This window comes from Lithobates pipiens, unplaced genomic scaffold, assembly GCF_037356315.1.
Source record: "Lithobates pipiens isolate NorthernLeopardFrog02 unplaced genomic scaffold, aLitPip1_a1.2 Scaffold_16, whole genome shotgun sequence".
In the NCBI taxonomy this organism is placed as follows: domain Eukaryota; kingdom Metazoa; phylum Chordata; class Amphibia; order Anura; family Ranidae; genus Lithobates; species Lithobates pipiens.
The window spans coordinates 348,241,464-348,254,892 of NW_027507748.1; the positions used below are offsets into that span (position 1 = coordinate 348,241,464).

At 38.3% G+C, this 13,429-nt stretch overlaps 1 protein-coding gene across 1 annotated transcript in view; it reads right to left on the minus strand.

Moving 5' to 3' along the window:
* Nucleotides 1–8,648: 8,648 nt before the first annotated feature.
* The window catches only part of CLIC4 (chloride intracellular channel 4), a 109,661-nt gene continuing 104,880 nt past the window's right edge, over nt 8,649–13,429 (minus strand). The window contains exon 6 of the mRNA XM_077481858.1: nt 8,649–13,385. Within this exon, the coding sequence (XP_077337984.1) occupies nt 13,221–13,385 (165 nt within the window). The 3' untranslated portion in view covers nt 8,649–13,220. The remainder of the gene's footprint in view (nt 13,386–13,429) is intronic.

A 13,429-nucleotide genomic window follows, 5' to 3' on the forward strand; every position in this document is an offset into this window, starting at 1 on the left:
TCTTTAAATTTCAGGTTAACTTTCCTAAAATGTTTCTGTTCTTTGCTCTGTTCAATAGAACCTGAAGTGGTTCATATTTAGGGATTTAACAGCAAGCATTGGGAGAACTTCAAATAGATGACAGCTCCACTTTTTTAGAAGGGACTTTGGATGTTTGACTTCAGCTGGTTTCATTTTATTAACATTTAGATTATTTTCCAAATCTTTTAGAATGCAAGGTTTTGTTTTTTCAGTATAAAAGAAGATCTGTTTGAATCCAGATTTAAGCATGGCATTCTTGGCTAAAGAACAAATTATGAGAGACGGTTTGTTTTTCTGCCTTCAGAAATTCTTACATGCTCAATCCCCTAAACTTTTCCTAATACAACCCGTTCAGCCAATAAGAAAGATAATTTAGTAAATGTATGGAGGAATAACAATGCAGCAATTTCCAGTAGTATTTTTATTAAAGGACAGTTCTATAAAGACTTGTAAAATGATATATATATATATATATTTTTTTTTTTGTTAAAACTAGAAGCTAATGTATAAAGTCACATGAAAATTAATTGTTCTATATGCATTTCATTCCAGGTGAGTTTGGCTTTACGCTATTTATGTCATCTTCCCTCCTACCGGGCAGTTGGCTAGGTTTAGTATCACGAGAAAGTTCAAATGTCATAACCACGCAAGCACATCATATAGGCTGACCATTTACCCACTCTGTATGTCTTACTATATTTCAACAATGATCTATAGCCATACTTTGCTAACAGTTTGGTTCAAAATGTACAGACCCCTAGTGTGTGAAAAGTAGGCACCCAATAACAAAATTGCACAGTCTATGGCAAGGCTACATAGAGAACAAAGCCTGTTATAATTGGCAGGGAATGTGGCAGTCTGGATTTTTTTTTTAATTATATTGGAGAATGTATTACTGTCAGCAGCACAAGGTGTGGGTGGCTGGGCACTGTCCCTGGCAGCCCTGCTCACAACCTACATGGCCTGTAGAGAGCCAAATGGCATTTTACTCAAATGCTTCCACATGGAGACGTGCTTCAAAGATAAAGACGTGCTCTGATTTAAACGGCAAAACAAGCCGTTAGCTTCAATTATGTTTAGACTAAGATACAGGTATAGTATAGTAAGAGACTGAGGGCTCAATTCACTAAACATTAAATAACACATGAGTATTTGTGCAAATAAACTCATGCAGTATTTAACCCAGGAACATGCAGTTCACAAAAAAAAAAATGCACATTAAATACTCCATGAGTTTTTCAAAAAATTTGGCGGTATTTAACATGTGTTTTTGCACCTTATTTTATCACAGACCCGACCTCCGGCTGCAGCTGGAAGTGAAACATTTAGTAGCTGTAATTCTACCACTGCTAAATGTGACATTTCAGCTCAAGGATTCCTGATAAAACAGTAAAAAAAAAACATTTAAAAAATGGCACAAGGTTTCTTCCTCCCTCCAAAGTCTATACCAGACCCTTGTCATGGCATGCAGCCCATCAGGCCAGGAAAGGGGGGGAAATGCGCCTCCTCCCTCCTGAACCATACCAGGCCACATGCCCCCATTATTTGGGGGGGGGACCCCCTCTTGGCAAAGCACCTTGTCCCCATGTTGAAGACAAGGGCCTCTTGCCCACAACCCTGGCCTGGTGGTTGGGGGTGACATATCAGAATCTAAAAAGCCCCCAGCTACCAGCCCCACCATGAGAATGAGTGGTACCCCTACTCATTCACCAAAAGAGACAAGTGTACATAAAAACACAACAGTTTTTGACAAGTCCTTTATTTAAAAAATAAAATGTCATTCATTGTCAATCACAACAAATGCCTACCGCATGAAAAAAAAAAAAAATCCACTGCTCACTGACATTCCCACTCCATCAGTTGGCTTACATGCAACTTACCCCTGCCACTTATGTAAAAAAAAAAAAAAAAAAAAAAAGGCAACAGACCACATGGGGACATAGACTATACATGGACACATACATTGTTAGTCAATGACAAGGGGACAGAGCCACCAGGTGCTGTCATTGACTACATATGGACACATCAATGTGTGGTCAATGAATGTGGGGGGGGGGGGGGGAGGTGGTAGGGCCCCCTTGCTTACTATACTTGCTTACATGGGAGTGCGGAACTGGAAGCCCTCTTTTTATATTCCGATAAGTTTCTCCCCTTCCCACAGCAAGACAAGCATTTCTTGTCGGGCGCTGCACGTTGATCTTTCCCCTTTCCTGCCTGGTATGGAATTTGTGGGTGACCATTTTTTTGGCAACATTTTTACATTTTGCTGACAGCAGGGATGAGCCATGATTACACCCTAACAACCAGATCAATTACTTTAATGTATACCCTAAATAATGAGTGGCTAGACTAGTTATTTAATGGATGCATTTATTTTTGTGAATTGACTTTAACCACCTCGAGACTGGATACTTTCACCCCTTTCCTGCCCAGGTCAGTTTTCAGTGCTGTCACACTTTGAATGACAATTACCCAGGCATCCAACACTGTACACAAATAAAATTAGTATATATATATATATATATTTTTAAACAGATAGAGCTTTGGTGGTATTTAATCACCACTGTTTTTGTCTTTTTTGCAAAACAAAAAGATTAGAGGTCGACATATGATTTTTTTAAGACATGAAGGTTAGTCAGTCCGAACAATTGGGAAAACTTTGAAAGTGTCCCCAAGTGCAGTGGCAAAAATCATCAAGCACTACAAAGAAACTGGCTGACATGAGGACCGCCCCAGGAAAGGAAGACCAAGAGTCACCTCTGCTGCGGACGATAAGTTCCTCCGAGTCACCAGCCTCAGAAATCGCAGGTTAACAGCAGCTCAGATTAGAGAACAGGTCAATGCCACACAGAGTTCTAGCAGCAGACACATCTCTAGAACAACTGTTAAGAGGAGACTGTGTGAATCAGGCTAGGAAACCACTGCTGAGGACAGGCAACAAGCAGAAGAGACTTGTTTGGGCTAAAGAACACAAGGAATGGACATTAGACCAGTGGAAATCTGTGCTTTGGTCTGATGAGTCCAAGTTTGAGATGTTTGGTTCCAACCACCGTGTCTTTGTGCGACGCAGAAGAGGTGAACGGATGGACTCTACATGCCTGGTTCCCACCGTGAAGCATGGAGGAGGAGGTGTGATGGTGTGGGGGTGCTTTGCTGGTGACACTGTTGGGGATTTATTCAAAATTGAAGGCATACTGAACCAGCATGGCTACCACAGCATCTTGCAGCGGCATGCTATTCCATCCGGTTTGCGTTTAGTTGGACCATCATTTATTTTTCAACAGGACAATGAGCCCAAACACACCTCCAGGCTGTGTAAGGGCTATTTGACCAAGAAGGAGAGTGATGGGGTGCTGCGCCAGATGACCTGGCCTCCACAGTCACTGGACCTGAACTCAATCGAGATGGTTTGGGGTGAGCTGGACCACAGAGTGAAGGCAAAAGGGCCAACAAGTGCTAAGCATCTCTGGGAACTCCTTCAAGACTGTTGGAAAGCCATTTCGGGTGACTACCTCTTGAAGCTCATCAACAGAATGCCAAGAGTGTGCGGAGCAGTAATCAAAGCAAAAGGTTACTACTTTGAAGAACCTAGAATATAAGACATATTTTCTGTTTCACACTTTTTTGTTCAGTATATAATTACACGTGTTAATTCATAGTTTTGATGCCTTCAGTGTGAATCTACAATTTTCATAGTTATGAAAATAAAGAAAACTCTTTGAATGAGAAGGTGTGTCCAAACTTTTGGTCTGTACTGTATATATATATATAAAAAAAAATGTTTGGGGGTTCTAAGTGATTTTCTAGCAGAAAATACAGGATTTGTACTTGTAAGCAACAAGTGTCAGAAAAGATTTAGTCTTTAAAAGGTTAAACCGAAAAAGGAGACAAGTCTCCCCCAGAAGACTTCAGGCAACTTGCATCGACTTCTATTACAGAAGTCATTTGCAAGTCGCGCTGAAGTTTTAAATAGTCTTTTTTTCATCAGCATAATTAGCCGAATAAAAAAAAAATGCCAAAAATCGGCCGATATATCGGTCGACCTCTAAAAAAGATAAAGAAAATTAAAACAAAAAATATTTGTCTTGGTTTCAGCTATAAAATTTTGCAAATAATCGGTCTTCATAAATTTAAACCAAATTGTATTCCGCTACATTTCTCTGGTAAAAAATAACCCAAATCAGTGTATATTATTTAGTCTGTGCGAAAGTTGTAGAGTCCACTATCTATATCAGTCCTGATGTACTGACTGCCTGTCTGTTTGAGGCCCTAAAATGCCAAGACAGAAATACCCCTCAAATGACCCCTTTATGAAAAGTAGAAAGGCCAAGGTATTTAGTAAAAGTCATGGTGAATTTTTTCAAGCTATTTATTTTGTCCCATTTTTTTGGAAAATTAAGTTTTTTCACAAAGTTGTCATTTTAAAAAAGTAGTATGTTTTGTTTTTGGATATTTATACTTACCTCGGTGGATGCAGCATCAGACCGATACTGCAGCTGTCCCCCGGTGTCTCTGCACCGAGATCTGAGCCACTGAACATCGCAGATGGCTCGGTTCTCAGATCCGAGAGGAGAGCTGCTGCCTGTCAGACAGCATCTCTTCTCTCTGCTCCTCCATGCTCATTTGAGCACTTAGCTGTGGAGGGGCGGGGAACAGCCATCTCAGCGACCCGCTGAGACGCGGGGACTGCCATCAGTCAGGGCAGCTGGCGCATCCAGACTTCGGAAGTGGCTCAACTGACATCAGTGGACTTCAGACTGTTCTCCGCTGAAAACTGGTCACAGGAGTGCAAAACGAATTGCACTCCTGTGACCCTTAGGAGAAGCCCAACCTAAAAAGCTCAGGCTGGACTTCTCCTTTAACAAGTTATATCTCAGACAAAGCATAGGTCTACTTATAATTACATCCAAAACACATTTTGCTATGGCTCCTAAATATGGGGAGTCTTTAGAAGACTTCATTTTGCTGCCACATTTTGGAAAACAAAAGAAAATTAAAGTTAAATTTAGTTTACACGAATTTGAAGATCTCACACATAAGCATACTTAGAACTACAACCCAAATCACATTCTACTACTCCTCCTGAGACTTTCACTGTCCATATTATTATATACTGGACAGCAACAGACTGATGTTTTTTTTTTTTTTTTTTGGTTAATTACTCTGTTTATTACAGTGATGATCACTGCTCCACCCGGCTGCATCTGTATATTGGCCAGGCAGGAGGCAGTCAATGTCAGTCTATGCGGTATTTACCATGCGTACATATAACAAACGGATAGCAAATTAACTGTTTCAATATCGCATTTGATATTTGGATCAAATGAGTCACATGATCAAAATATCACACGCAATATCCTTTAGTGAATTAAGGCAAAAAATAAAAAATAAAAGAAGAAGAAAAAAAAGCTATGCAGCTACAGGCATCATACCGGTATCTTTTTTTTTTTTTTTTCCGAGTCGTTTGTCGGCTTTTATGCAAATCCTACTTGCCAATTGGCCACTGGATTGCTTTTACAGGCGGTAGAGAGATCTGTTTAAGGCTGGATTCACACCTATGCATTTTTAGTGCTTTTTGCATTTTGCAGATTTGCACAACAGAACGTGTTCCATAGGAAGCCATGCTAAATGGACTGTAATGCAAATCTGCAAAATGCAAAAAGCACTAAAACTGCATAGGTGTGAATCCAGCCTAATAGACCCCAGATCTCTCCATAAAGAGTACCTGTCACTGCCTTCTGCTGTCAAAAAGGGATGTTTACATTCCTTGTAACAGCAAAAAAAGTGATTAAAAAATAAATACATTAACCGCTTCAGCCCCGGAAGAATTTACCCCCTTCCTGACCAGAGCACTTTTTGCGATTCGGCGTTGCTTCAACTGACAATTGCGGTTGTGCAACGTTGTACCCAAACAAAATTGATGTCCTTTTTTTCCCCCCACAAATAGAGCTTTCTTTTGGCGGTATTTGATCACCTCTGCGGTTTTTATTTTTTGCTCATCACTGTCATCGAGAGCAGCATAAAATGTTTTTTATATATTTTTGGGGGATATTATAGCAAAAAGTAAAAAAAAAATTTGTTTCAAAATTGACGCTTTTTTTGTTTATAGCACAAAATCATTTTATGCTGCTCTCGATGACAGTGATGAGCAGTGATCTCTGTCCTGTCACTAGGCAGAATGGGGAAATGCTTTGTTTACAAAAGGCTCTCCCTGCTCTACCTCTCCGTGATGCGATTGCGGGCACCTGGCGGACATTGAGTCCAGAGGACCCGCGGTCACCCACAGCACCGCTTCTTAAAGGGGACAAACCTGTACACCCTTTTGCCCACCAGCGCCATTCTGTCAATGTAAATCGGCGTACGCTGGTTGGCAATCGGTTAAACTGTGCAGTAGCCTGGGGAGCGATGCCAGCAGCAGCTGCAAGAGGAAAAGAGGGTCAGTGTATTAATATATTGTATATGTATGTATTAATATAAATAAATATACACTGGGCATAATAGCTTTTGCAATGAGGGTATTAGCACCTACAAAAGGGTTAACAATTAGGTTTCTTTTCAACTGATTCACAGGTGCAGTGTACCTGTGGCTTTCCTGTGGGTTAGCTGCACTGAGCCATAGACTATTATATCCTGTGGGTTTGGTGCACTTTCACAAAGTGCACCACATCTGCAAGATGGAATGGTGGGTAAACATCCAACAGGGATTGGGTCCACAAAAAGATGGTGATCCTGTTTAAAATCTTTATTATTCTATTCAAACTAAAAAAATATATTTGAAATTCTTAACCATTTCATTGCGGCCCACGACTGTACATACCCTGGCAGAATTTATGATTTCTTGTCAATTTTTCAGAGAAAATGAACGATAAACTTTTTTTACTCATGGTTAGTGTTTGGCTGAAGCCATTTATTATCAATCAACTGTGTTTACGCTTTTTAAATTGTAATCACAACAGAAACCACCCAAAATAGCCTATCAAACGTTTACATACCCTGGTGATTTTGGCCTGATGACATGCACACAAGTTGACACAAAGGGGTTTGATTGGCCATTACAGGTAACCATCCTCACCAGTGATCAGTTTGCTTGTCGTGTGTGTGTGTGTGTGTGTAAAAGGTTGAGTTTCTGGACACCTGATAGACCCTTACATCTTTCATCCAGTGCTGCATTGACATTTCTGGATTCTGAGTCATGGGGAAAGCAAAATTATTGTCAAAGGATCTGCGGGAAAAGGTAGCTGAACTGTATAAAAAGTAAAGGGATATAAAAAGATATCCAAGGAATTGAGAATGCCAATCAGCAGTGTTCAAACTCTAATCAAGAAGTGGAAAATGAGGGGTTTTGCTGAAACCAAACCACGGTCAGGTAGATCAACTAAAATTTCAGCCACAACTGCCAGGAAAATGGCCCGTGATGCAAAGAAAAACCCACAAATAACTTCATGTGAAATACTGGACTCTGAAAACATGTGGTGTGGCTGTTTCAAGATGCACAATAAGGAGGCACTTGAAAGCCATTACTACACAAAATGCCACATTGTATCCCCATGTACAATACTCCAAACAGCACACAGAGACAAGCCTCAAACCTTCTGGCACAAAGGTCATTTGGAGTGATGAGACCAAAATTTAGCTTTTTGGCCACAACCATAAACACTACATTTGGAGAGGATTCAACAAGGCCTATGATGAAAAGGTACACTATTCCTACTGTGAAACACTGAAGGTGGGTCGCTGATGTTTTGGGGATGTGTGGGCTACAAAAGGCACAAGAAACTTGGTCAAAATTGATGGCAAGATGAATGTAGTACGTTATCAAAAAATACTGGCGGAACATAGCATTCATCAGCCAGGAAGTTGCGCATGGGACGTACTTGGCTACAGCAGAATAAAGTGAAGGTTCTGAAGTGGCCATCCTCAGTCTCCTGACCTCAATATCATTGAGCCACACTGGGGAGATCTCAAATGTTCAGTTCATGCAAGACAGCCCAATAATTTACAGGAACTGGAGGCTTTTTGCCAAGAGGAATGGGCAGCTTTACCATCTGAGAAGATAAAGAGCCTCATCCACAAATACCACAAAAGACTTCAAGCTGTCATTGACATTAAAGGGGGCAATACAAGGTATTAAGGACTGGGGTGTGTAAACGTTTGATCAGGGTTATTTGGGTAGTTTCTGTTGCCATTATGATTTAAATTGAGTAAACACGGTCAATTGATAATAAATGGCTTCAGCCAAACTCTGAGTAAAAGAAAACTTTGTGTCATCATTCATATTCTCTGATAAATGGCCAGGAAATAATAAATTCTGCCAGGGTATGTAAAAACTTATGAGCACAACTGTATATAGAGAATGACATGTAGAATAATGTGATGTGCCATCATGTACCCCATGTTTTATTGTGTATTAATTTTTTTTTACTCTCTGAACCTTTAAAATATCACGGGAAACCTTCTTTCTATAAATATATAGGGATGTGGCCATAGACCGCAGACTTTAAACCTCCTATTTATGATACAGAGAATATATATATATATATATATATATATATATATATATATATATATATATATATATATATATATATATATAATGAGCAGCGCTTTCTCAAGACAAACACTACAAGTAAAATGAAAAACAAAACAACTTTATTAAATCAGCCAGACATACAAATGAAAGCAATGTGTTTACAGTTTTGTTACATATCAAATCTACCAGCTGGGTTGCTGGTTACAAAAAAAAAAATGTATTAATGCGTAATTGCTGACCTGGGGAGAAGCCACTTTTTGCATAAAACATAACCCCCCAGGAAGCACTGTGAAATGTGGGTGATGAAGATAATAATGGGGGTTAAACTGTGCCATTTGCGATGTATAGCAATTTCCACACTCCATATTCTTATATCAGCCACCTTCATGCATTAAATGTCTTCTGCTGCCTTGGTGAAAATAAAATAAAAAAATAAAAAATATGCCATATGTATATAATCTATGTAACTAACAAGAAATTTGTAGCTTTCCAGCAATAAGTAAAACAGGTTTGAACATTGATCGGGAGATTTTCCAGAGTACATTAACATTGGACCAGTACTTGTGAGTGGTCCTTAAATATCTATACACTAATGCCAACCACAAAATCTATCATGGTGACCTAATTGCAACAATTTAGATTGTTGTATTTTGGTTGTAAGTTGCATTTGATGATTTATGCAACTGCAAGCTGGTGGATGAAACTGCCTAATGTATGGCTAGCAACAGACTAGAACTGGAGCAAACATATGGGATGACTCGTAATACAGCTCAGCCATAGTAATAATGACACTTTAACTGGTCTGTTGTATCAAAGGTCCCCGAATTTAAGTGACAGCTCCATATCTTGGAAGTGTTCCTGGTTTTCAGTCCTAACCAACTGTACCATAAAATCCCTTGCCTACTCTAGTTGCATTTTAGGTCAGCTTGGAAAAAACTCTTTAAAAACGAACAGAATACTTTTTATAGATCTGGACTGCAACCCAGCAGTTGCAAGGACAGTAAAGTTGTATTAAAAGGGACACAACAAAATTAAATTAGGAAATGTTCCTGTAAAATAAAATTTCTGAAATAAAAAAGTAGAAAAAAAAAAATACTCCGTCTATGTACAAGTGATTCAGTTATCTGTTCGTATTTTTTTTTTTTTTTTTTTTAACTATACCATAAAAATGTACATTGGTTAGAAAACAGTGTTTTATCAAACAATAGAAGTGTTAATTGTTAAAATGACGTGAAACAGAAGTCTCAATGTGACTTGAAAGAACAATAAGGTAACATACTGGTAAAAATATAAGTTCAAATAAAGTCATATTTTTAAAGTACCAGAGTGAAGGCCACTTTAAGGCAATATCCCAAAAAACGCCTCTGAAATCCCTAAAGATACATATGGTCTGATACAACTGGGAAAAGTTTAAGAAGGCAGGACAAAACTGGTGACAGCCAAGAAACTTTATGAATGGTTTTCTAGGAAATGATTCAGTGACATTATATCAATAACAATATTTAAAGGGAGGGTTCTTAAGTTGACATGCCCTTTAAAGTGGAAGTAAACTCCGCTATCATTTTCAGCCAAGGAAGCTGCCATCTTTGCCTCTGTTTAATCTTCAACTGCACATGTGATTCGTTATGACACCAGCCATTGGATGGTTTGATAGTTTGGCTGAGAGCTCAGCCAATGTGCAGTTAGCATTCCCGGCATGCCTTTTTTTTTTTAACTGTTTAAATCCATGGGTTTACTTCCACTTTAAGTACAATGATCTGACCATAGCTATAAAAGTAGGAATTACTAATTAGATGTTAGTGAACAATGTGCAAAATCATGTAAATTATAACATCCAAAAAAGTTCAACAGAATGAATTGCATTTGCTGCTGTTAACTTACATAATGGCAAATTTGGCATAATGGACATGACCTTATGGTAGTCATTGCTATATAACCGAGTAGAAACAAAGGCCAAACCCTTGGATTTTAATTTAATTTGCCTGAACAAACTGCATTTAATACATGTTAAATTTTGCAGAGTTATGCTCAAGGCAGAAAAGAAAGCCATCTAAAAGGACAATGTAAATCTACAAGTTAAGAACTACAATATGGAAGACATTTCCATTTCTTAACGCATGCCCAATGTAATGGCAAATACATGACAATTGAAGGCTATGCAATGTCCTGCATAATTAAAAAATATATATATTTGTAAGGTCTAATATGTTACTATACAAATTACATTACTGTTTCAGGTGGACAGTTCTAGCACTAGAGACAAACATTGGGGTTCCTGTCTTTTAGAGCTCAGCAAAAAGTCTCATGTAATCAGTGTTAATGCAAAGTCCAAATGTGTTTTTTTGTTGTTTTTTTAGTTTTGGATAGAGTAAGGAATGGTTGAGGTTAGAGTAGGTTGGGGTTTTTTCTGTCTGTGCCCCATCAGAGAGATTTCCTTTTAATTTCTGTCCAAGAGTAAGAAAGAAAAACGCAATCTCTCCAAACCAGGGCAATATCCACTCCTAGACCAGAACAGGCATGCCCATTTCCATTCACCTTTGATCATGTGGCAATTAAAATATTTGGGATTTCTAATTACTTTGGGGTCTTTCATACTATCTCGGCTCCATCTGCATAGATTAATGCAAGGGCACATAGAAAAAACCTGTATTGTATGTGCCCTGTTCACCCCACATTGAAGATGGGTAAGCAGCACAGCTCACTGCTCTGCAATTAACTGTGGTTCACAGATTTGAATGAAGTGTTATTCAATAAAAATTATAGGGGGTAAACAATGTCTTGGGTTGTAACCATGCAAAACACCACTCCTTTCAACGGACACCAAGCCCACATGCATTTTAGCAAGGGAGCTGGTATGAACAAGCACTTTTTATTATCAGAGATAATGATCACCAGAACAAAATGGTAATTCACCACAGTGGGGACACAAAGACGTGACAGGCGTTTAATCCCTTCTATAGTCTCTGTAAAACAAAATATACTTTTGTTTTCACATTCACTTTAAAAACAGGATACACACAATTGGTTTATTGATAACATACATTATAGTAAAAGATTTTGTGTATGCTACAAGTCGCTATGTGGACAGGAAAAAGATGAGATGTTCTCATTTTGAAAAAATAGTGTCATAATTGAGAAGCCACCTTAGTGTCTGTACTATATTCTCATGTAATTGGAGACCACAATCCAAATTATTGTGGTATCACACATTGCTAGATCAACAGCCTATACTCCTTTAGTAAATCAACCACAATGCATTACTTCCAAATAGATCAAGGATGATCACTCATTTTGACAGCGCACAGGATAGGTCATACAAAGCTGTTAAACTGATGCACACAAAATCAGCCACGTGACAGGTAACACCCCATTAGTAACAGAGGCATTACTTATAATTATCAATGTATGATGGATTTTTGTTAAAGATGTATAGCTGTATTACCAAAAGTATCTGTGGCTAGATTCAAACACCTGCAATTTTAACAAATAACAGTCAAGCCATCTGTGGAGTTCAGTATGTGGGGTCATCATTGTTTGACGTAAGATAGTGTCCTAGTAGGAGTTCTTGTTTTGCCGTCAGCCTATTGCGCCTTGCACTCAATGTTAAGAGGTTGGTGTTTACTTGTCACCAACTAATATATATTCATACAATACAAGGCTGCATGTATATAATTATGAGCTGGATATATTGGAAATAAAAAATCAGCCTTGTTATTGCAATATCCATCTCCTTCAAATTTTAAAGGGTATGTGTCCTGTAACAGTATTTCAGCCAAGAGATTTTTATGCCCACAGTCTTTTCAAATAAGAGGTTCTCTCCCCAAACTGATAAATACTCTATTTAAAAAGATCAGGGAATTTCCTACTTTTCCACATTTAAATTAGATTATTCTTTAGCCTTTTGCTGCCTGTGTGGCACAATAACTACATAACCCTTTGAACAGCTGCTTAGCCTTCTCTGTACCATAACCATAAGAACTGGTTCTCAAAACAGCCGTCATATTAAGAACCACCAATTCTTTTTATCTTCATCAGACAAGCTGAATAAAAGCATCTGTGAAGACCTAAGAGTTGTTAAACTTTGCAGATAATCAGACAAATCATGCTGGGCAGCAAAAGCTCTGGCTGAAAAACAGAAAGCATGCCATAACTATAAAAAAGGTACAGAAACGGATGGGTAAAGTTAAATAAATGTTTTCCTATTAATGGGCTTATTTCTTTAGTCATGTACCATATAAAAATGTCTGCAGCAATACAGAACATGGCACATCATGAAAAGGAACTTATGGCACAGTGTCTCACCCCGATGGACGGAAACCAAATTCAAAGGGAAGAAAAGGAAAAAAATAAATAAAAAAAACCCACTGAACTCTTATCAGGTCATTAATAGTTTACGTGAAGTGAAAAAAAAATATTTTATGTAAATTTTTCTAACACTGTATTATTCATTCAGCAACCATGTTTACTTATCTGACCCAATATATAGATTCCAAAACAATAACTTTATACGAGAACATTATGGGCTTAATGTGTGCCTCATTTTGTATTGGATTACACTTATGGAAAACCCCAAATACATTTTTGTGAGGACATAAAAAAAAAAAATGGAATTCTGCCCTACAAAATTTCTGTTGTAAATTAAGGCCTCGTCTGGTTTTTAAAATACAGTTCACTTGGTGAGCCTTTTGGCTACATCTGCATATGCAATTTCTATCTCTCTATCCTCTGGACAGGTGTTGTTAAATTCGTCTCTGCTGTATGCATTTGTCAGGTATCTCCAAATTCCGGTCATGGATTTTGGGAGGTCGAAGTTTCTGTACTTTTTGGTCACCACCTACAAAAGGAGGCGAGAACAAAATTGAAAGAGGTCAAAAATAC